The sequence below is a fragment of the Ceratotherium simum genome, chromosome 21 (genome assembly GCF_057802395.1).
Source record: "Ceratotherium simum simum isolate JZ-2026a chromosome 21, ASM5780239v1, whole genome shotgun sequence".
NCBI lineage: Eukaryota > Metazoa > Chordata > Mammalia > Perissodactyla > Rhinocerotidae > Ceratotherium > Ceratotherium simum.
This window is the reverse complement of record NC_141920.1, coordinates 8,714,893-8,739,849: the sequence shown is the minus strand read 5'-3', so window position 1 is coordinate 8,739,849 and position 24,957 is coordinate 8,714,893. Positions and strand designations below refer to the sequence as shown.

The 24,957-nt window shown below is 43.9% G+C and overlaps 1 protein-coding gene across 1 annotated transcript; it reads right to left on the bottom strand.

The window, feature by feature from the left end:
• Positions 1-10,015: 10,015 nt before the first annotated feature.
• Positions 10,016-24,638, bottom strand: CYP24A1 (cytochrome P450 family 24 subfamily A member 1). Its single transcript, XM_004430256.3, has 11 exons — positions 23,959-24,638; positions 23,562-23,752; positions 22,301-22,394; positions 20,342-20,438; positions 18,024-18,115; positions 17,251-17,362; positions 15,515-15,660; positions 11,803-11,969; positions 10,915-10,993; positions 10,226-10,423; positions 10,016-10,129 (listed from the first exon to the last, which is right to left on the bottom strand). Exons 1-11 carry the CDS (start codon positions 24,214-24,216, stop codon positions 10,019-10,021), a joined length of 1,545 nt encoding a protein of 514 aa, XP_004430313.1. The 5' UTR covers positions 24,217-24,638; the 3' UTR covers positions 10,016-10,018.
• Between the last annotated feature and the right edge of the window lie 319 nt (positions 24,639-24,957).

The window sequence follows — 24,957 nt, the reverse complement described above, 5'->3', positions numbered from 1 at the left end:
TAAATGTCTATTGGATAAATAAATGTTATATTATATAGATGAGGTGTTTTTTCAGATCCCATAATTCTATTTCTCTAGTCCACACCTTTGCCATTCAAAGATTGGGAATGAAACCCAAAGCCCATGATGTATGGTCTTGTGGCATTTTGCAGAGGTTGGTGTTAGAATCACGTCACTTACCAGGCGGGTTGGGATGACGTCACTTAGTGATCTCCCAGCTTACTCCTTCTGGTGCTTTCTATGCAGGTTTTGTCACTCACCAGGGCCAGGACAGGTGAGTGAGTCTCTCGTTCTGGGTACAAAATTTAAGGAGGTTCCAAAAAACTCAGTAGTTAAGATAAACATTTTAAGGCAATATTTAAAAAACCAGACTGGCAAACAACAGCCTACGGGCTGGACACCTGTTTTTGTAAATAGAGTTTTATTGGAACCTCATCACTCATAGCTGTGAATTCAATAGCTCTCATTAAGCATTTTAAATGGGTTATTTTTTTAACTTATTTTTTGTTTTTATTTATAGGGAAAATGTGGCGCTAAAGCGATATTCACAAGTGTGAGTAATTGTGAAGTTTGTGGCATTTATTCCCTGCAAGAAAGCAGCACCAGTTTGAAACCTGTGTCACCTGGCATGAGGACAGTTGGATGTGAGCTGTGACATCCTGGTTTCTAAGACATCTCTCATTCACCAGGCTCTTGCTCCTTTCCTAATTCAGAAAATTTGTACCTAAAATTTTGGAACTAAAAATACATTTTTAAAACTAGTGGTTTTTTTGAAGGAAAAGATTCCAAGCCCTATTTTTAATTTCTAAGGCTATGGAAGTCAGAGGGAAAAGAAAAATAAATAAAAAGAAAACAGAAATAAAGAAATAATAGAAATGAAAGCATAAATTCATGAAGTGGGGAAGGAAAAGCCAAAGTTTTGTTCTTTCAAAAGACAAAAGACATAGGTTTTGGTCGAGATACAGAAAGCACACAAATAAATAATGATAAGAATTTTTAAAATTCTACATATAGTAGAATTGTAAAAAGTATAAGAGAATACACTGAACAACTATGTGCCAATAAGTTTATAAATTTAAATGAAATTGAAAATTTTCTAGAAAAAAATGTAAATTACTTAGACTGACCCAAGAAGAAGAGGAAAATCTGCATAAAGCAGTAACCATTAAAGGAATTGATGCGGTGGTCAAACATTTCCATGCCACACTTACTGGGCAATCACATGGGGTCCCATGCCCTGCGCTTGGTTTAATGCATTGTGCCAATATGTTGAAATTCTTAATTTTTTTTTTTTTAACGAGGAGCTCCCCATTTTCATTTTATACTGGACCCTGCAAACTATGTAGCTAGTCCTATCCATACCTGTATAGTTTTATAGGTGAGTTTTAGAAATAACTTTTAAGATACCAACAATACAAAGCTTTTCTGAAAATAGGAAAAGAAGGCAAGTTATCCATTTCATTTTGGAAGACTAGTGTAGCTTTGTGAGCTTCCAAGATCTCTTGTTCAAAGTCATTTAGAAATTTAGGGATAAAATGTGATTTCATCAGATCGGCCAGAACGTGAATAATCACCACAGTCCCTCATTACCTAAGAAGTTTGATATTGACCTATACAATTGAACGGTCCTTTCCGCAAATGGAGTTGTTTTCTGATTTTTTTTCTGGTCCCGATAAGGAACGTGCTAGACAAGCTTATCCTAAGTTCATTCTGGGCTAGTTGATGAGTTACCTATTTTAAGTTCTTCCGGAACTTGTAGACTTTCAAAGCCTTAATATGAATTTTTTTCCAGGTCACTTGCTAGTGAACCTCGGAAAGATTTGGCAAGTTGACTTAATGCTTGTCCAAAGTCAGACTCAGCACCTTTCTCCGGAAACTCGAAGAAGAAAAAAAAGATGGAATTAGTTTCAGGAATCTCATTGAGAACTCAATGGCAAAATATTTGTTTTATTCTGCTGTTTCTATAGCTCTGATCTAGCTAACTCTATACCTCTAGAAGGCAATCATGAGCTAATCTGTGTGGCTTAATGATTTTAGTTGTTCTTTTTAATTAATAATCTGCCTCTGTTACTTAATGAAAACTGGAATCCACTTCATTGATGTCTCAAAAACATTGGTGCCTCTCTTCTTACTCACTTTCTTGTTTTATTGCTTGCTTTCATTTATCCATTTTCAAAGAGAGGTGAGATAACTCATATGTGGGATTTTCCTACAATCAAAATGTACCTGGAATTAAAAATCTTAAAACTGTTTGAGAACAGTGATCTCAGATAATTTCCTACAATTTAGGTATTAAAAAAGAACGAATAAATCCAAGCTTGAAAGGTGGGATGAGCTTGTTCCCCTAGTGAATTACGCTTGGAGAACAGAGAATTTCTAGGTGGGAATAAGGAACACCTCTTGTAACATGAGAGCAGAATTACTTTATGCTTAAAAAGTATGCAATTGAATAGATAAAGATTTAATAGATATTGGATAAATCAGTGAATGATGCTGGTTCAGATGGTTAATTCAGGACTTATGAGGTTCCTTTTTGGGCTTTCCTTTTTAATAGGAGGCTGCCCTCAGTTCTTTGTCATGTGGGCCTCCCAGCATAGCTGCTTACTCATCAAAACCAGCAAAGGAGAGAATCTCCTGGGAGGATAGATGTGACAGTCTTCTATAACACGATCAGGGGGGCCATCTGAGTGTCTGACTTCCTGGTTCAAAATCAGACTTCCTGGGTTCAAATCCTGGCCCCATTCCATACTAGTTTCATGAACCTTAAGCATATTATTAATCTCCAAGCCTCAGTTTCCTCATCTGTAAAATGGAGAGTCTACTCACAGCTTCATCATAGGGTGATTAGATTCCAGCAATTCCAAATTTCTAGCTATTCTTGTGCCGTTTTCATGATTGTTGCTTAATTTGTATGCCTCATGAAATATTGTTCACTTACCATCATCTCCCCTTTAAAATTTAAATCAACTTATTTAAAAAGCAAATTTGATAATACTAATAGAAATTTTAAAAGAACTAGTATTACCAGAAGATAATTGTAAACATACACATTAGCACTATATAATGAAATTATTTGTGCATGTTATATCTAAAACTCATCCTGCTCATAACTTGTAAGGGGGTACATACGCACCCTTAATAAAAAAACTGGAAAAAAATCAATGTAATACAGTGCCAAGCACACAGTTAATGTTTAATAAATGTAAGCTATTCTCCTTACATACCTATAAGTTTGGTATCCAGAATATATTGCGTAGAGGATAAGCAAATACATAACACAGGCTGTGAATCTCTCTTCGGGCGCTGTTGGCAGACAACGCCAGCTGATCGTTATTCTCTTCCTGCTGTGTCTGGATTCAACTTTCGTGTCCTTCTCAGTACTGTGTTTCAGGCCGCCATCACCAATCAACTGGTGTTGGCACACACCAGAGGACATCTACTGGCTTCCAGTAGATGTCACTTGCTATGAAGAGACTTGGGCAAATTATAACTGAAGAAGCATCAACAATAAATGAATTAAAGGAAGAAATCGCCTTATTAAAAAGAAAAATGCGAATGAAAAAACAATGACAAAGCATTTATCATTCAAGTAAATGCAGTCAACTCTTGACTTAATATTAATTTTGACTTCCAGATCTCTTTTCCTCCCATCACCTCACCTTTCTGCTCAACATGTGCAGAGAGTATCTCACACTCATTTTCCCTAAAGCAAAACAAATTTGGGAGGAAAAAGCATCCACTGTGCAAATGTCTTAATTAATTCTAAAGCATCAGTACTTGGGAGTTATGCTACTTGGAAGGCCCAGGTGTGAGGCATCCTGATGATTCAGAGTTCTGCAAATATTTTTTTGCTGATAAAGGGAGGTTCTGCAGGACCAAACAATCATGGACATAACAATAAGTGATTATGTCATTTGGGTCAACGTTCAATCTGGGAGATTAGAGAAAGCTCAACAAATAGGCTGAATCATAAACGGAGACTTGGCTTTCCACTAAAGTTGCTCCATAGGCTTATACTCAATTCTTGCTGATAGATTAATTGACTGACCCATTTATAGGTTCTTTGAGCGCCACTAAGTGCAGGGAAATGAGCAAGGGCTGTGGAGTCAGAGATCAGGGCTTTCTGCTTACCGGGCTTCCCCGACTTCTCCAAGCCTATCAACAAAGGGAAGAGTCACACATCCCTGGCAAGGCCATGGAAGGAATCAATGGGACAAGGTACAGGAAAGGGCCTACAACATGCTCAATAAATGTTAGCTGCCCTAATCGGAGATTTGTGCATTTTAGTTTGGAAAGCCAATGAGATTCCTTAAAGACTAAGGGGCAAATGTAGTCGATTTCTAGGAGGTGCAAAGTGGAGTTTGAAAATGAGGCGTGGCAGGTAATAAAACCGAGGGAAGACTGGGTCAGGGGTGGTGGGGCCTGAGGCACACGCCCCGCCTCTCAGCAAGGACCCCGTTCCAGCTGAGCACCTTGGGGGATCGTGGCCACGCACACCAGACCACCTGTTTTTCCATGGAAGCCAGAAATCTGAAATCGTATGTCCAATCTCACAACTGTTCACCGTTGGTGCATTTTTAAATGCCTCGTACTTATGGAGGACACAGAAAGTGCCAGACATCTAGAAGATTCTCTCAACAACTTTATAAGGTGCACTGTGGTCATTATCCCAGTTCACAGATGAGAAAATTAAAGCACAGAGAGGTCAGAATAACTTGCCAATGTCACCTAGCTAGGAGGTGGGGGAGCTGGGATTTAAACTCAGATTCATTTTATCTGCTTCCAGCACTCAGTTCTTAACCACTGTGCTAAACTGCCACTCGATGTTTTTCTTTTAACTTTTTATTTTGACATAATTTCAGAAAAGCTACAAGAGCAGAACAAAGCATTCTCATATACCCTTAGCTCAGATTTCCCAAGTGTTAGCATTTTACTATTTTTGCTTTGTTCTTTTCTCTGTCCCTGTCTCTCTTTCTCTATCTCCTCTGACTTTCTTTCTCTCTCCACACACACACACACACACACACACACACACACACACACTCATACATATTTCCTAGCTCTGTCCGCTAAGAAGATCTAGAAGCAATAAAATTCCAGTAGCAATGAGCACAGCTAGAGCCAAAATCTTGGTTTCTAATTGCCGTTCTCCACTGAAAGAAACTAGGGATTCTTGAAGAAATGGATGATTCCAGGGCCGGGACAGGTAAAGTATAAGATGAGCCTGGAATATCTTATTGTTCCAGAAAGTAAGGAAGGACTCAAAAATGATGATGAATTGTCAACAAAACAAAACAAACACACAGGAACCTGTCTGAAGAGGCTCCCATTAGCCAAGTCTGAGACAATTTGGACATCAAAATAAATAATGATAGGGAAGGATTATAACTCATTCAAAAAACATAAGACTCCACAAGCTCACACTGATATAAATAAATTAAGAAGAAATTCTTCCCGACAGAATGTCAACTAATAAAAGTAGAAGGATTGATGGAATTAGAATAATCACTATTTGGCAGGCAATCACGTTTGGACAAAATAGAAGGTATCAAATTTAATTGTATCAAGTGCTCACTAGAACGTCTGGTGCAGAGTGGTCAATAAATATCGGTTATCATCACCACGGTTACCACTGTTAGTCAACGTCCACTCTAGGCACCTGCTCAGGGCAGCGAGGGGTAGCAGACACTGTCATAGCTCCATCCAGATCCCCTCGCACTCTTCACCTGTTGGGGTGCCCTTTCTCCACTTTTGCATGCTTCCCTTCTACTGGCTGGCACCTGTAGCCTTCCTCAAAGACTGCCCTGGGGCCCGTACAGCCATTTTGTCTGGACACACTAAGAGCTAGAGGGACCTGGGAGCTGACATTCCCCCAGAGCAGCCTGAAGTACCCCATCACGAGGAGCACAAACCATGGGGCAGCCTGAAGTACCCCGTCACGTGGAGAACAAACCATGCTAAGGTCCACTCCAGAGCCCCCTGCGGGATCCGGCTGAGGCTGGGACTACCTGAAGGGCCCCTTCTTTGGCTCCTTTCCCTTCCCTATCCTGCTGCCCTCACTCCCTCACAGGTCTCCCCTGGAATCACTTCCTTAATAAATTCTGGTCCGAGGGTCAGCTTCTGGGGGATCTCCGTGATCAAAGAAGACTTCCTCCAGGAAGCTTGAGCTGGGTTCTGGATGATGTATAGGAGAAGAACAGGTAAAGAAAGAGAGTGCCAGGGGGAAGGAGGGTGGAGGGAAGGGCTGCAGGTGCAAAAACTTGCAGGCAGATAGTGTTCAAGGAATGGAAGAAACGCAGAAGCCTGTGTGTCCGGAGCCCAGAGGTATCAGGGGTGGGTGCTGTGGGCTGAGGCCTGTGAGTCAGTGGGGCCATACTTTACAGGCCACTGAAGTCCAGCTTAAGGAATTGGGTCTTTTTGTAAGAGCAATGGGAAGCCACAGAAACAGGGAAGAGACATGGTAAGGTTTGAAAAGACCAATATGGCAAGTGTACAAAGAACAGACTGGAGGGAAGCGAGATGGAGATCCACTGGAAGTTTCTGCAGTGGTCCAGGCAAGAGATATTAGTGGCCACAACCAGTGTGAAGGAGGTGGAGATAGAAGTAAATGGACTTGAAAAATATTTAAGCACCAAAAAAAGGAAAATTATTTTGCTATTCAAATGATTATACCTTTCTGTGAAACTGCTATCGAAGTCCAGATTTTTGTAAGGGTAGATTTCGAGATATAGGGCTTGTAAAATGGCCACATGAGAAAATTTTCTAGTGAGACAAGTTTAAATTTTTAAATTTTATTGTAGCAAATGCAATAAAGAGAAAACATCTCTCAAATGTTTTAAAAGTTTTATTCTTACTTGCAGAGAATTCAAAGAAGATATACCGATGAAATCTGACAACATGTGGATTTATAATTCTAAAAATAATTTCACAGCAGGGAGAAAGCACATACTTATTCTAGTTATATGTACATATTTATTAAAATATAAAGATATGAATCTATCCTGAAATATTCTAAAAATATAATCTAAAAAGGGAAATCTTTATCAAATATACAGAAATATACAGTCTGCTTTTAGGAAAAGTAGTAGTAAAAATATGTGCAAATAAACCATACGTAAACACACTTGTTTAGAAAGTTTTATAAGTATTGCATAAATCTGTATGCATTTTCCATTCATAAGATCATATTTTCCCAAGGAGTTCAAATCGTAAAACAAATGTTATATAGTTAATCTATAACGTATGCACATTTTACCACTGTCCCATTCTATACATGGGAAAATTGAGGCAGGGGAAGTCACTTTCTTAATGTCACACTGAATATTTTTAAGCTGTGACTGAACTTTAGAACATTGCCCTAAACCTAAATCAAATACCATATATATTTTTAAATAGAACGTAAGCAAATTGCCATTAGAACACACACACACAATTTAAAAACTGTTGATCCACTCCTTAATGCCACAGAGGAAATACATTAACTAAATAAAGAATTTCAGGGTCCTTTAACAAAATGATGTCACAGTAAATCATTAAGATATTCTTAGATAAGAGGTTTTGATTTCATTAAAGTACTTCTTAAAATAGAGATATTTTCTAATTTCCCAGCGTTTTCATTTCAACACAGGAAAACACAGTTTCATGGGGGCCTGATAACTAACCAACATTTAGCTTTGCTTACGTTATTAAGCAAGTATTTTCCCAAATAGTACCATAGCTGGAGTTACAGTAAATGGATTGTCCGTATTACCCAGAGCTCCAGAAAATTTAGCTGGAGTAGCTCTTTCATTGTGAAATGTAAACTTACTCTTGGGAAGTGAAGATTCAAGTAGTGAATTTGGTAGGGCAGGGATAGAAACATTTAGTGACTTTTACTGGACTAACTGACAAGTGCTCAGCCTTCCTTTCATGTCGTGCAAGACGCAAGAGAAAACAGGATCACAGACAATTCTATATGAGTCAGGATGGTGCTGACATCAGTTAAGTGTAAGCCAGTGGGAAACTCTGAGAGTGCCTTGTATTCCAGCATGTAATCTACTTCCCTGAGTCAGATACAATCTTCATAAATCCCATCATCTACGTAGACAGTACAGCTTCTGGAAAAATTGTACAGAAGACGGAGTATCAACACGTGTGTCTAAATGTTCTCTGTGTGCTGCTTCTTGCTCTGTTTTGAAGTCTGCTTTCCAGTAATGTGGAAGCCATGAGCACCATTCTTGCAGGAGTGTAAAAATTGCTGTTCTTGGTCTTGGTAAAAAAAAATAAAAAAAAAAATCTGGAAAATAAAGTATACCCCAATTGTATATCAAAGAAGTATAATTAAACAAGAGGAGTTATTAGTAAAAAATAAATGCTAAAATCGAAAGTGCCACAGGCTCTTGCCAAAGGTGTGGTCCACCACGCTAAATGTGTGTGCTGTTCTTGCTGAAGCCTGGCAATTTCAAATTTAAGCTAGAATTCCGCCATTATCCTACTTGATTCAACTCTGTTGGGATGCTTCTGACAGATGCCTAGTGGTACTAGATGCTTGGGGAGGAGTTCATTTGGGCCTCATTCAGAAATTTCATCTATAACTGCTTGTTTCCTCAAATAATCCACCTTAACTTGCAGTTAGCAAATAGTAACTAGTTCTAGGCAAACTCTAGGAGCTGCTGTTGAAAGGGCAGAATGATTGAGTCTGCGTTTGAATATTGACAGGTGATTCTACAAAGCCATATGTTGGAAATGTCATAGTTCCATAAGGATGACATTCGAGGTTTCCTAGGTTAACTTTTTATCACTTTAATAGTTAAAAATTCATTATATTGTGTAGTAGGGGAAAAAAACTACATTGAAAAGTTTAGCATTTCATCCAGGAAATTGCTACTTGGGAATAAGGCTAAATATACCATTAGGCCTGTGTTCATTTAAAGAAAATAATTAAGCAGTAATTAAATAGTAGTCGGCATATGGATAGGACAAAAGTTGTGAAGATGGTATGAGAACACCTATCTTGTCAGAAAAGGTAGCGAATGGTATACTGCAGAAAAAAGTATTATGTTATATTTAATACAGGCTGGTAAATATATACACTTATCTGCCAGGGGTATGTGAACAGAGGCCCTGTGGTCAAATAGGGCCTACCACCTGTTTTTATAAATAAAGTTTTATTGGAACATCATCTTGGTAGACGGAATAATGGCCCTCAAAAAATGTCAATGCCCTAATCCCCAGAACCTGTGATGTTAGTTTGCATGGCAAAAGGAACTTTGCAGATGTGATTAAGGTTGTGGACCTTGAGATGGGGTGATTATCCTGAATAATATCCTGTCAGAGAGATTGGACAGAGGAAGGAGAGAGTCAAAGCATGGAGAGGGACTCAACTGGCTCTGGCTGGCTTTGAAGATGGAGGAAGAGGTCATGAACTAAGGAATGTGGTGGCCTCTAGAAGCTGAGAATAGCTCTGAGCTGACGGCAAGAAGATAGGGACCTCAGTCCTACAACGATAAGAAACTAAATTCTGCCAGCAACCCAAGGTGGCCAGGGAATAGATTTTCCTCTAGAGCTCCAGAAAGGAATGCAGCCCTGGCGACGCCTGATTTTAGCCTGTAAGAGCTGTGTCGGATTTCTGACCTACAGAACTGTAAGATAATAAATTTGTGTTATTTAACACAAGTCTTAGTAATTTGTTACAGCAGCAATAGAAAACTAATACAACAGCTGCACCTATTCGTTGACAAATTGTCTGAGGCTGCTTTCAAGCTACAAGGCAGAGTTAAGTGGATGTGAGAGAGACCTAATGGCCAGCAAAGCCTAAAATACTTGCCAACCGGCCCTTGACAGAAAAAGCTTGTCCTCCACCGATATTCACACGCAGAAACTCTAAGAGCAGCTTGTAGTACGGAGCACTTGGTTGAGGACAGGCTCTGGGCTGTAAGTATTTAGTCACCCCGTGAATCAGTGGCGAGCAGGGATTCAAACCCGAGTCTGGCTCACCCCTCGGTCATCCACAGCATCCCAGATGCTCACCTGAGGCCTCTTATCGCTGGCGGAAAGCGATGGGGAGCTCCCGGCTGGGCACCAGGATGCCCGAGTGCAGCATCTCCACTGGCTCGTTGTCCGTGGCCACGATGTCGTATTTGCGGACGATCTGGAACACACGTGCACAAAAAAGCAGAATTACCCCTCTTGCCCCGCCTTGTGGACAGCACAGAGCCCAAGCACAGAAACCCAGTCAGGGTTTTACCCAGCAGACAGCCAAGTGGAGCTGGAGCTCGGCTAACCGGCGGCCAATGCACATTCTTTTCCCGATGCCAAATGGAAGGTGCGCAAAGGGATTGATCTTGTTCTTCTCTTGAAGCCATCGTTCAGGCCTAAACTGACTTGAGTCTTCAAAATTTTCTTCATCGGATCCCAACACCTGGGTATTTAGCGTCAACACTGTCTAAAAACACACAGAAACACATAGCGCTGAAATTAACCGGAAGAAAATGTTAGAATAGCAAAATTTACAAAAGCAATCACCTTATAAATGTAAAAGTAACCCACAAATTTGTAATAATGATGATTGCCAAATGTATTAAGTGCTTGAAGTGTGCACGTAATAAATAGGTAAAGAACTTTAAAATTTTGTATCACATTCTCACAACAACCCCACGTGGTAGATTCTTTTATTATCCCCATTCTACAGATGAGAAAGCTGAGGCTCACGGAGGTCACGGAACTCACTCAAGGCCTACTTGAACCCAGGTCTCTCTGTCTCTATAGCCATTACTCCTAATAGAATACTATGCAACATGTCAACTATGTACTACAATCTACATATATACGAAGTGAATGCTCTCCTGGTAAGAAATTTTAGGGAGATCTGACGAATATTTGGAAAGTATATCTTTCAAAGCTCTGTAAGGTCCAGACTGTACAAATTCTACTCACTCCTTTGGGTAAAGCATATTCACCCAGGACCGTCGGCTTGTCAAGAGTCCGCGTTGTAAATGGCACACTCGGGGTGAGCCTGAAAAAAACAAAATCAAGGATGTAAAGGTGGCCACAGACCAAGTCTTAGCTCCAGTGTTGATGGGAATGCAGATTCTGGTTAAATAAATAATTGCTGCATGACTGCATCCTCAAAAAGTGAACACGATCCCAACTCCTCATAAAGAAGTGGTGTCTCTTTCTTCCCGATCCTTACACCTCTTGTTTTGATTCCTGTCTTCTTGTGTTGGTTAGACCCCCAGTACAAGCCTGCTTAGCAGCTATTAATGGTGGTTTTCCCTGTTTCACTCCAGGCTTCAACTGTGTATGATTTTCATGCTTCACCTTAAGCTGGATGTTTGTTCTAGGTTTCTCCTAGCTACCCTGCATGAAATTAAAGCTGCTTCCTTCTAATCCTAAGGTGCTGTGAGTTTTGATTTCCAGGAAGGCTGTAGAAAGAATTTTCAAAGAACCTTTTATACTAGAGGCTCAAAAACAGAGATGTCTGTATGTCTTATCATATAATAATATGGTTCCCTAGCTAGGCTTTCACCTCAGAGCCTTCAATCATGCCTCCAATCTTAATTAGTGCCCATAGCACTCGTTAGAGTATTATTATTACTGATTTAAAGGGGAGGACACTGACTTTCCAAGATTTAATAGAATTTGCCCAAATGATTTAGGAAATGAGTAATAGAAAAGGAACATGCTCCAAAGGCTCTTTTTTGCAGTTTGATAAATGTCTATGAATCAACTGTGGGAGCTGTCTATGGGAGCCGGACCCCTTATTATGTACTTAAGAGAACAGCTTTCTAACACATTCAGAGTGGCTTAGGCCTGCGTTCTTACCTCATAGATTCTTTCAGACAGGCTTTTAAATATGGCATATTCCTCAAATCCTCTGCCCGCGGCATCTGATTTTCAGGCAATATACTTTGAATTTCCTTAAGAAGTTTTTGTTGCACGTGGGGATTACGGGATAAATTGTAGAGAATCCACATTAAGCTGTTCGCTGTCTGAAAGCCAAATGGACACAAACTTAAGTTTCTGCAATAAACTGTCTTAAAACCAGTATGAGCGGAACAAAAGATGATGCCCACCACCTTGCTCGGCAAATATGTTGTGATGCTTTTTCACGTGCCCTTATCCACTGTGACTGAGACAAATACAATATATGAAAAGTCAGATTTGTTTTACAAAACATATCAATTAAGGATAGCTTACTTACTGAAGGAATCAAAATAGAATCCTTGAAATAATCAGCTGCAATAGGACACTTAAAATATAGTTTGATATAAAAATTGTTTGAGCACAAATGAGTCCATGTAAAACTGGTGAAATGAAAACAAGTTGCCTGGATTGTATCAATGTCAATTTCCCGGTTGTGACAACGATTTATTGTTATGCAAGATGCTACCATTGGGGGAAAGTGGGTGAAGAACACAGGGACCCCTCTCTATTTTTTCTTAGACCTGCATGCAAATCTATAATTATCTCAAAATAAAAAACATTTAATTAAAGAATTCTTTAATGGAAAAAAATTGATGTAAAAATTGAGCGGGGAGAGAGGCATGGAGATCCTAGGAGTGTTGCTAATAAGAGTTTTTTTTTTTAATTTTACAGTGCAAATGCATAAGAAACTGCACGTCTGGAATTTAAAAGAAAGCTTTTTTGCCACACCCTAAAAAGTTACCACAAAAATGTAAAAGCATTATCTGTACTCAGGGTTTCAGACACATGCAAAGCGCCCTCATAGGAGGGTGCTAACACCAAAATAAGAAATTCTAGCATTGAGTTGAATATTTCAAGGAAACAGCCACAGTTTCTGACAAAATCTCACGGTCTTTTAAGTGGCATCTTCTATTTCCTTTCCAAAGGCGATGACAAGAGAAAAAAAAATATTGGCAGAAACAGCTAGTGTAGCTTTTAGCTTCACAATATTCACCACGGGTAGTCACACGTATTTGTTTTTTAGGCCTTTTTTTAGCTAATTTAAGCCAAATATTCCTGTAAAAATGGTCATTGCGTCCTCCCGCCGCAGACGTGAAGGCGCTTTTGCTAAGTGCTATGTCCACTTCCATAAACGAGCAAAGTGCACGACGATTTGGAGCCAATGGTATCTATTATTTTTGGAAGAAGATGCCTCCAAGGCAGGCTCCTTCATGTCAGAGAGTGGCAGCCTCTGCTGCAAATACACTGTAGACGGCATTATTACAAGAGTCCAATTTACAAAACAGGAAGAGGGCGTAGCTGCCAAACTAGATCGACTTTCAAATTTCTCTGATTTTCCAAATGCAACTTGCCAGGACTAAAAAAGAAACATTTAACCATATCAGCAGGTCCATTCCCGCAAATACCAAACAGAGTTTCCGAAAGGCAGATAACTGTAGCTTTCGCCAAACCCTGTGAGACAGCCCGGGCCTGTGAGGATAGCTGCAGGGGCTGAATCCAGGGGAAGCGGCCTGGAAAACCTCGTGGACGCAAACTATCCTGGCTTGACCTCTGTGGAGGAGACCGTCTCATAGCTGGTCTTCCTGCTTCCACTCTCCCTCCGATAGGTGCATTCCGGATCCACCAGTCAGAGCCCACTTTACAAAACATAAATTTGATCAGGCTACTCCTTTGCTTAAAACCCTCCAAGAGCTTTCCATCACAGGTGTAATGATATCCCAATGCCTCACTAAGGCTCCTGGTTAACATGGCCTGCTGACTTCTCCAATGTCAACTTGACCACATTTGCTAGGTCTCCAGCTCCATCCCTCTTTCTGCCCCAGGGCCTTTGCACCTGCTATTTCTTCTCCATGGAGTGCTCTTCCAGCAGATCTTCCCTGGCTCCTTCTCATTCCAGAGTCAGCTCCAGTATCACTTCCTCAGAGAGGGAATCTCATCCCCCATCTCCATCTCCTTCTATCACATCACCCTGATGGTTTCCTCCGCATTCTGTACCACTATCCGAAATGATCACATTTACTTGTTTGTTTACATGTCTGTTGTCTATCTTCCCGGCTAGCACTGAAGTGCCATGAAGGCGAGGACTTTTGTCTCTGGTTCACGGTGGTCTCTCAAGCACCTGGAACGGTGCCTGGCACACAGTAGCCACTCAAGAGTTCCTGAATGTTTTCATTTCTTGAACAAGTGTTCATTGAGCAGCTATTAGAGGCCAAGTGCTGTTCTATGTCCTGGGAATACAGCAGGGGAGGAACCAAGTCATCACCCTCCTGGAGCTCACGTTCCAGTGGGGAAAAAAAGAAGGATGGGTGAAGCTTTACTTTGATCATCCAAAGAGCCTCTCGGGATAAGTGAGTCAATAGGAGAGTGAGCTGAAATGAACTCCCTCTCTCGACAGCCTCCTGGGGCATGAGGAGAAATTACAACCTTGCTATTCCCCCTGATAGAGAAGACCCTACTTTTTCTTCAGACTACAGAAACACTACAGAACGGGAGAAACATGGAAAAGAAATGAACTAGCGACATTGACATTCTTCCTAGAGACTACAGGTGGACGAGATGTTGGGCCTGTGAGCGAAATTAACATGCATCAGTCCAAGGACAGCTCAAACGATGAATCAAAACAAGCAGACCCACCTAATGCCTGTCAGAACCAGTGTTTGGAGTTTGGCTATGTGAGCATTTACCAGGAGTATCAACCACACCAGGGACAGAATTTTGTATTTAAAATTAACTGTTTCTGGCCGGCTCCGTGGCTTAGCGGTTAAGTGCGCGTGCTCTGATGCTGGCGGCCGGGGTTCGGATCCCGGGCACGCCCCAAGGCACCACTTCTCCGTCCAACCCGAGGCCGAGTCCCACGTACAGCAACTAGAAGGATGTGAACCTATGACATACAACTATCTACTGGGGCTGTGGGGGGAAAAAAATGAATAAATAAAATCTTTAAAAAAAAAAAATAAATAAAATAAAATTAACTGTTTAACTTAAATTGAGTTTTCACAAACTCACTATATTTACAATTTTAAGCAGAAAAAAAATATTATTGGACTGGCAGAGAGTATCCCACAATTTTTTTTTCTTTGCTGAGGAAGACTGGCCCTGAGCTAACATCTGTGCCGATCTTCCTCTGTTTTGTATGTGGGATGCCGCCACAGCATGGCTTGATGAGCGGTGCATAGGTCCGTGCCTGGGATCTGAACCCGCAAACCCCAGGCCGCTGAAGCAGAGCGTGCGAACTTAACCACGATGCACCTGGCCTGCCCCTGCCCCAGTATTTTTATAACAAACAATAGACACGGTTTAGGGGTAACATGTGCAACCTCCTAAAATATACTCAATTTTTAACAACCTAGATTATCTTGCTATGGGGTGGAATTTTACTGCTTCTGAATTCCCACAGCAGTGCGCACGTCGCCACGACACTGGGGTCCTGCTCTGGATTTTCATCACTAGAGCACATGAGTTCTTCCCCCGTATGTTTAAGCACAAAGGTTGTGCTTTGGGCCTCCCACCACATCCAGGATGAGACTTTTTATTTTTGCCAAGTTAGTGCTCAGTTAATCCTCAGGGAATGAGTGAGCTGAATGACTATTTAAATCAGGCCCACTCTTACCGTCTCTATCGCACCCAGCTGGAGCTCCGTGACCGCAGCGTACAACTCTTTCTTTGAAAGCTGATTGTGGTGATAAATATCACAAAGGAAACCCATGCTGGGCTGCTCTGAATATTTCTCTAATTGGTTGTTGATACATGATTTCACTATTGGAAAAGAGAAAACGGAGAGGAAGTTAGTTGAAAATTAGGATAAGGAAAAGAACAAAAAGGAACCTAAAATCAAATCCTCCTTGCAACATCTCAAGGGTCTTTTCAGGGATGTTGACAATTTGTTAGATGAGCACATATTGCCTTGTTGTTATGTTGATGAGGATTGATCAATGCCCACATGAGCAAGGCTTCTCAAACTTTCACGTGCACAAGAATCACCCAGGCATCTTCTCAAAATGCAGATTTGGAATCAGGGGTCTGGGGCGGGCCTGGAAGACTGCATTTCTAATAAGCTCCCAGGGCATGCTGACGCTGCTGGTCTGCCGGCCACACGTTGAGTAGCAAGAGCTCAGAGCTTGGAAGAGATCATCGTGAGACAGAGGAGGGATTTGGGTCTGCTCTCAGAATCAGAACTTAGACCCAGATCCAGGTGTCTAGCTGATATGGTCACTAATACAGGCAAAGTGGGGTTTGGCTCCCAAATCTGGGTAGTAGAGGAGGGCAGAACCCCCTCCTCCAGTGTTATCCAACACACACACACACACACACACACAAGTGCAGTGCCCATGCATGTTGACAATAATGGTAAAAATTTCTAATGTTTGTAAAGTACATTCTAAGCATGTGTCGCCCTCACTTCAATCCATTATACAAGCCACCACCAGTAAAATTAACGGTGACGATGGCAACAATAATGACGACAATAAATGGTACAGCTCTTGGAGTCTGAGCTTCAGGAGCCCTTCTGCCCAGCTTCAAGCCCTGGCTGTGCCATCACCCAGCATGTAATCTTGAGAAAGTCACTTAACTTCTTTATGCCTCAGTTCTGTTACTCGGGGCTAACAGAAGGACCTAACTTACAGGTTTTTGTGAGAATTCAATTAGTGTGTGTATGTGTGTACTCATAGAACAATACCTAGCACCAACTACTCCCTCCATAATGTAGCAGAAATAGCTCTGATCCATTGAGATATTGTGATATACCAGGTTTTTACATTATCTATATTAGACCTAGAAATAGTTGCATCAAGGTAGGTATTATTATTATTAGCCCATTTTAATTTTTTTTTAATTAATTTATTTTTTTCCCCCAAAGCCCCAGTAGATAGTTGTATGTCTAGTTGCTGTATGTGGGACACGGCCTCAGCATGGCCAGAGAAGCGGTGCGTCGGTGCGCGCCCGGGATCCGAACCCGGGCCGCCAGCAGCGGAGCGTGCGCACTTAACCGCTAAGCCACTGGGCCTGCCCCCATTTTAGAGACAAGAGGACCGAGGATGTAAAGGAGATAGCACATTTTGCTAACCCTCCACACCAGTGGCAGAGCTTGAACCCAAGTATCTCTGATTCCAAAACTCTTGCTTTTAACCACTCCTAGTTCCCAAAGATGACAGAAAGCTGTCTCCTGCCTTTTCCTTAGAATTCATCTATACCAGGCCATCCCCAAACTCATGTACTTGCAAAGCCTAAACAATCAGTAGGCCCAACTCCACCAAAGGATCAAGGTGGTCAGGCCAAGAAGATCATTCCAGACCTTCTGGCAGCAGCTTCAGAGACAGGGTTGCCGGGCGTGTGTGGCCGGATTACCTGACTTGAAAATGGTGTCCCAGGCCTGCGTGTGGGCCTGCCAGACCCTGGTGTTGAGGCTCCTGTGTAGCTCGACCGGGGTCACCATCATCTTCCCGAACATGCTCATCATCTGTGAGGAATGCAAATGCCTTTTCACCTCGGCTTCTCCTCCCCAAGACAACTCTCACTCTGGGAGAGGAGCATTCGAAACAACCGCCCCCTGTGCTCCCCCAAAGGACTCCCCAGGCCTCTCTACCCCAGTCCTGGAAGCAGTACCACCCCCATCCCAGAGACTGACGGAAATTCATCTTTGGGATGATTATCCACTAGATGTGTTTAATAAAAAATGTAATCTTATGACGTAAATGTAACAAGAAAAAGAAGGAAAACTATAATTTTCATATTTACTTCAATTTCCAATAATCTCCAAGCTTCAGCCATTCCTAAACCATTTTCACAGCATCTACCACATCCACATATGACCTAAACTGTTAAAAAAATTTAAAATCTGAAAATTTTCAGACTCTTTTCTAAACAGTACTTGTAATCAGCTGAACTTTAACTGAAATACTTACTTTAACTTTGCCCAAACAGTGGTTTAATGTGCTTCTTTATTATGTGTGCGTACATACACATAGATACATGAAAATACAGAATACACATTAAAGTGAACCCTAACTACTGTAACAGAATATGTGTGTGCGCCACTCCTGGGAAACACTGTGAGGCACATTTGTTCAGTTCTGTAAGAGATCAGTCAGGAAAAGTGCCCTTCCCAAGGGGACGCTTACTGTTTTGATGGCCATGATGAAGTTCAAAGCTTCGTCTCCTGCGTTCTTCTGAAGGAGCCCAAACCTCTTCTCATACAGCACAAGGCAGATGCCTGTTATTCACAACAATCAACACTGTTACACAATCGCAGCCACGCTGGAGTCTATGATTAGCTGGCTACCAAAGGCTCGACTGTATCTCGTAAAAGTGAGGTCTTTTCTAAGAACACAGAGGAAAGGCAGAGACTGCGAGAAAGGGGCATGATCACTTTCCTCTCTTTCTAGAAATTATGTCCCGGTCCAATGACCCATCCTCTGCAGAACCTCCAGGTCAGAAATGCCACTGTACCAATGTAGCCATTTTTATACGTGAATGAATCTCTCCTGTAATATCTTGCTTTTGCCAGAGTTTGTCATTGATATCACGGGTGGCAGACGTTGTTAATGCCTACCCGATGCTCATTCTCTCTCATTTCTTCCCTAAGAGAGCCCCGACTTTGTTTAGGGTATCAATGTATCAGTCCTCAGGCAATAAATCAGGAATGATCTAAGACTCCCATGACAATTCTGTTCCCTGAATTCCCAGGCTTCCTGTAGCAGCCAGAGCAGCCACATGACCACGGGCTGGCCAATGAGACTTAAGGGAAATACTCATTGGCTTTCTTAATAAAGAGCGACAAGTATGGTTGGCTTAACTCTTGCCTTTTCCTCCTTGTTTTTGCCCGGAATGCAGAGGTGAGGCCACGCGGGGCATAGCCGTTTTGCACAAGCCTACAAGCTAACGATGGACGAGCAAAAAATAGGACGAGCTTGGGTCCCCAATGACAACATGGAGTGCCAGCTGTGGATTGCCTTCCTCAAGACTTCTCGTGATGCTAGACAATAACTGTTCAACTACTGTAGTCAGCTCTTCTTTGACTTGCAACTCAACGCCTTTGATACTCTGTCATTTGGGTATTTCCAGTGGACAATTTCCAAATCATATACTTCTTTTCTTCTCTATAATCATTCCCTCTCTTTATTCCTCTTTCCCTTAATGCCCTCGGTGGATTTCTTACTCACATGGAGCTTTCTAATGTGGTAAGATGACTGTCCATAACTTTAAAGTGAGGCTGATCTGATGAGGAAGACAGTCACGAGGAAAGCCTCCACCCCGGGGTGCCCTCTCCAATTCCTCACATCAGCAGCCAGAGTGGTCCTTCCAGCAAATCGGACCACGCCACCCTCCTGCTAAAAGCACTCTACAGTCGCTCCCAGGTACTCCCAGGCTCAAAGTATGGTTTACATGGATTTACCTGGGCTGGGCTGCTGCCTTCCCCCATCCTCTGCCATCGCCACGCCCCTGCCTTGCAGAATATGCTCCGGTTATTCTGAGCTCCTCTCTGTTCCTTCTGCCTGGAACATTCCTCCTTCCCTCACTTTTACCTGGCCAACTCCTACCCATCCACCAGGGCTTAGAGATGGCACCACCTCCAAGAAGCATCCTCGACCAAGCCCAGCTGAGACAGCCCTCTCAGATTCTGCCGCAACCTTGAACCTCCTCGGTCAGGCGCTCACTCCCTCTATTGAAATTGTCCGCTCCCTTGCCTGCATCCCCACTGGGCAGCAAGCTCATCAAGGCCGGGCTCTGCTTTTTATTCCCAGAGTGATCCTCAAGGAAAGTGATCATGCCCCCTCCTGTCAGGAACCCTCCGTGGTGCCCCATCTGACTCAAACTAAAAGTTCTTGCTGGGACCTACAGGCCCTGACTTGACTTTCTCAGCTCCTCTTTCCTTCCCCCTACAATCCTTTCATACCAACATCCTCAAAGTTCCTCACAGGCATTGTTCATGCTTCCACCTCAGGGCATTTGCACTTCCTATCTCCTCTGTCTGGAGCAATCTATGCATACATACCCTTGTGGCTTGCCCCTTCCCTTCCTTTAGGTCTCATCTCAAATGTCTCCTGACCAAAGCAGACTTGCCTCATCTAGGCACCTATGTTCTTTCTTGACTCCCTTACCCCTTGGCAGAGTATATATTAAAATGTGTTTACTTGTTGATTGTCACCTCTACTAGAATCTAAGCTTCAGGTGAGCAAGGATGTTGCCTGTCTTGTTCTCTGATGTGTCCCTAGTACCTAGCACGGTGCCTGGCACATAGCAGGTGTTTAATAAATGTTTGTTGAATGACTAAATAAACAACCCATAGTGCAAAGCATAACTTAAATGCCTGAAAGGCTGCTATGGCCTTTCCTAGTCAACAGTAGTGTATGATTACTGAAGAGTTGCCCACACAGCCACATTTTATCCTCAAAATCACTTGCAGAATCAAATGAACAAGACTGTGAAGACAGCTTACTTTCAAATGACCATTTGTTCAGTTCGCCGTATAAGTCTTCAATGTGGCCTCTTTCATCACAGAGCTCGTCTATTCTACCCATAAAATCAGCTAAGACCTTAGAAGAAGAAATCACAAGAGACACGTCTCAGTCATTGAAGAAAAACAAAAGTTCGAAGCTAGTCAGCTAACTTCAGGCTTTGCTGCCTTGTGTATTCACTGCCCCTAATGTTCTTCATGCTGGAGCCACACTAATTATACATTCTCCCCGGGAGCTCACCTTCTGTCCTAACAACCTTGTCCTGCGTTATTTCCTGAGCTTCCAGCAGCCACCCCAAAGCTTAAGTTTCAGCTTTTGATCTAAATTTAAGAAAAAGAAAACATTTCTTCTAAACAGAATGGGGAATAAGCCACGAAGGAGGCATCAGCCAAGTGTTCCTGATAGCACATCTCAAGGACAAGACGCTGTAATTATCCTGAGGTTTGTCACTGCCACGTCTGGGCCAGCAGACATCCCCTCACTGGTTGGTATTGTGTGAAGCATGTTGAACGTGGAGCCAGGAAATCTGCAAATTCTGGACATAGCTCCTTCACTAAATAGCTCTGTGACCTTGGGCAAGTGACGTAAGGCCTCTAGATGCCAGTGTCCAAAATCAGGGTTTTAGATGACTAATGCTTTGCATTTAACGAGGCTTGTGTATAACCGAGCACTGTACATAATGTGTTATCTGAGCCGCTGCTCACAACAACCTCGCAGGTAGGAAGCACTGTTTTTACCCATTTCCCAGGTAACAGATGGGAAGACTGAGGCTTAGAGGGAGGCTAAGGAATGCCTCCATGGACACACAGCTGGTAAGAGGCCATACTGGGGCCCAAAATAAGGTAAACGTGACTACAAAGTCCACAGATGTAACCAATGGGCATGTTCAGTTTGCCCACATAGTGCATTAAAAAGTACTTTGAATTTGTTACCATAAAAAATCCAAATATTTCACATGAATATATGAGTTTTCCACTACTCATCAGAAAATAATAATAATTACAAGATCTGGTGACACAGAGTCTACATTCCCACACGGCAGTCATTGCTGGAGCTGGGGCAGCTGTCCCCTCTAGAAAGGGCATGCACTATCCTGCTTGCTAAAATCCCTTCTGGGCCTGCCTTATACATTTATATTAACTACCTGGCCCCTGGAAGCTCGAGTTTGCAATCTTTCACCTCTACAATCCTGTGTGGGTCCAGTTCAAAATAAACACCCAGAGTGAACAGGAGTGAAAAGAGGTTACTCCATGTTTAAATCTCTCCTCCTTTGGCCCTCTTTGCTAAAAGAGAATGTCTAAATACCTTAGCATGGCACAAAAACATTGTTAAGACCTGCCCTCTGTCCAGCATCATTTCAGAGACAGCTCTACCTCAGCTGCACTGAATGGACTCCTCTCTGAACACTCCATGCCATCTCATGCCTCCAGATTTTCCGCAGGCTATTCTCTCTGCCTGAATGCCTTTCTCCACCTTCTCTGGCTTATAGACTCCTACTCGTCCTGCAAAACCCCACTCCCACATCACTACCTAGGAATTTTATAAGCATTGTCTCATTTAATCCTCACAGCAAACCTGTGGGGTAGGAATTGTTACTCCCAGTTTATAGATTGGGAAATTGAGGCTTGGGGAAGTTAAATGGTAAAGTCAGGTTACATAGCTAAGGGGTGGAGAGCTGAAGTTCAATTCCAAGAATGTGGAATACCAAAGTCTATGCTCATAACTGCTCCCTCAGTGTGATATTACTTTAAAAGAGAGTGAGGGAGGAGGAATAAGGGTTTTGGGGGAGGAGGATGAGGAGAGGAATGAGGAGAAAGGGAAGCCCCCTCAATCATCCAACTTGCCTGCTCATCCCTCTGTATTTTGTAGCTGCAACTTGAGCGCCATAAACATCCCTCCCTCCCCAAGAGACCCAGGGAAGCCGGCCCCAGCCTGCAAACCTCATTGATTTTGTTGTCCAGCTTCATAATTTCCACTGGTTTCATTAGTTTCTTTTGAAAGGCACTCCGGACCCTCTGCCAGTCTTCTCCTTCCCTGGGAGAGAAGCAGAATTATATTTAGACAAAAGTGAAAAGAAAAGAAGGGCGAAGCAAAGATACCTCCAGCTCTGTAACTATGTGAACTATACAATTAAATGAACCCTGAGAATCATGCCAAGGAATATCCAGAGATATTAGCATGGGAACATTTGAGGCTAGTTTGACAATAGGATGAAAAAGCACCTTTCCTCCCAGCCAAAGATTGCACCAGAAAGGTGAAGGCCAGATAATTTGGGTTCAGGGCATTTGAGGTGTCCTTGCCGGGCCTGAGCTGGGAGGCCAGCAGCCTCGTTTCCCAGCAGTAACACTGGGCACGTGAACACCCCCCTCACCAGCAACACACATGTGTTTGAGGAAAAATCTTGTCTTTTTTTAATCCATTGACTTGGGTTGAAAGTCACATTCAAAAAACACCTCAAAGGTAGAATTTTGCCGTTGCCTCCAAATAACATACAGAGACTCGCTAGCATTGAAAAGCCTGTTCTCATCATGCACCCTTTGCACTTGCGCTGTAGCTGACCACACAGCCGGCGATGCACCATACATTAATATGACTTTTAATTTCAGTAATTATGTCCTGAAAAACACAACTATTAGGCATTACAATTTGAGAGTAAAAAAAGTGCTAACTTGTTAAATGCTAACAAAAAGCAGAGGACTCACATCACGTGATGGCAATTATCTATCTAAAATGCAACCTTGACACACCTCCTCATCCCACCTTTCCAAGTAGACCTGAGTCATAAGCCCCCAGTCCCCTGCAGAAAGGAAGGTCACTGTCAAAAGCAAAAGAAGGTAATTTCTGGCGTTTGAGATCACAAGAGGGGGTTACAGAGAATTTTAAGGGATAATTTTGTTTGTGTAACACGTTTGCCCGGCACACTGACTTCCCGCCCAAGAGTCTGAACACCACAGTTTGTATAACGCTCTTTGCCATTTCTTTGAGGGAAGGCACGGCCCTGCTCGGTCGCCAGAGAGAACGCACGTGTTGGGTGCGCAGCACAGCTCTCGCTCAGCCCACTCTAGTCTATGCAGGAGCCCGCGACTGCGCCGGGTAGGGGCTTTCCTATTCGCCCTGCATAAGAACGGTCCACGCCCAGGGAACTCCTTCCCAATTTTCAAGCGCATCAGCCACCGGCCCCATCCTGCCGCCTGGACTCACAGGATCATCAGCCCGTAGCCCTCCTTGCGATAGTCGCGATAGGCCTTCCAGGGTTTGATCTCCAGCCGCTGGGGGTACGCGCTCTCAGTGCGGTACAGCGCTTCCAGCAGGCGCGGCGAGCCCAGGTGCACCGAGTCGAAGGAACCCAACTTCATGCGGAAAATCTTGCCATACTTCTTGTGGTACTCCGCCTGCAGCGGGCCGGGCACGTTGCGAAGTCAGGGCGCATCTCCTGCAGTCCCAAGAGCCTTTCTCCCTCCTCCCTCCTCCCGGGGGACGGGGACCGCCGCTGCAGGGATACCCGAGCGCACCGTGCGCCCTGGCTGTGCGCCTCGGGGAGGCTTTGAAGCGCGGGGAAAGGAGGGGTGAAGGAATTGGGGCGCGACGAGGCATTTACCAGCGTGTAGTGCTGTTTCTTGAGCCCGCCTTTCCAGAGAATCTCCAGCAGGCTGCCCAGCAGTGGCCACTTGATGGGGCCGGGCAGGTCGGCGGCGTTCTGCGCCTCGTCGCGCTCCATCAGCGGGCAGAGGGGCACCTCCCGCGGCTGAGCGGGCGCGCACGCCCTGGAGGTCACGGCTCTGGGGGGCTGCCCGAGGCTGCGCAGCTGCTGTAGGAAGGCGGCGAGGGAGCGGCTCTTGCTGATGGGGGAGCTCATGACAGCGGGGGAGACCAGGCACTTGGGAATGCGCGGGGACCGGGAAGGGCGAGGTTGCTAAAGAGGCGCCGGCTGGATTTGGGGGCTTGACGATTGTGGGAAAAAGAGGCAAAGAAGACCAGCAGGTGTGATGGAGGGGGCGGAGGAGGGACAGAGAGCAGAAAGGACCTCGGCGAGGATGCTCAACGCCGCACCGTGCGGCAGCCTCAGGACGCAGGTGTCCGCCGAGCGCTGGCCGCAGGGGCTGGAGGAGTGCAGCCGAGAGTTGGGTGTTTCTTGGAAGAGAAAAGAAGGGATGTGCGTCGGCCTGTTGGTGTGCAAGTCTGACTTCCAGATATGGAGCCACGAAGTGGAGGTGTCAAGGAGCAGAAGAGATGCTGCTGGGACTGTGGCGTCCTCCTGTTCCTCTCCATGCTTCATGCTCCGAGGACCAGGTATTTATGGAGACAGGGCAGGCCGTGGGTGGCCAATGAGAGCGCTGAATGGGGCGGAATGGGCCCCAGATGGCCTGGCCCAGAGGGACGCGGGACCCGGCGGTGGGGCGGGCGGGGGGCGTGGAAATAGGATGGAGTCAGCGAGGTGAGCGAGGGCGCCCGGGCCTCGTGTGACCGATGCGCTGTTTCCCGGGCGGGAGCGCTGCGGACTCCACCCCGGAGATAACCCCCCGGAAGGCACGCTGAGCAGGGAGGTCACCGGGTTTGCGCCCAGCGCGCCGCCCCGCCCTCGCCCGGCGGGCAGGAG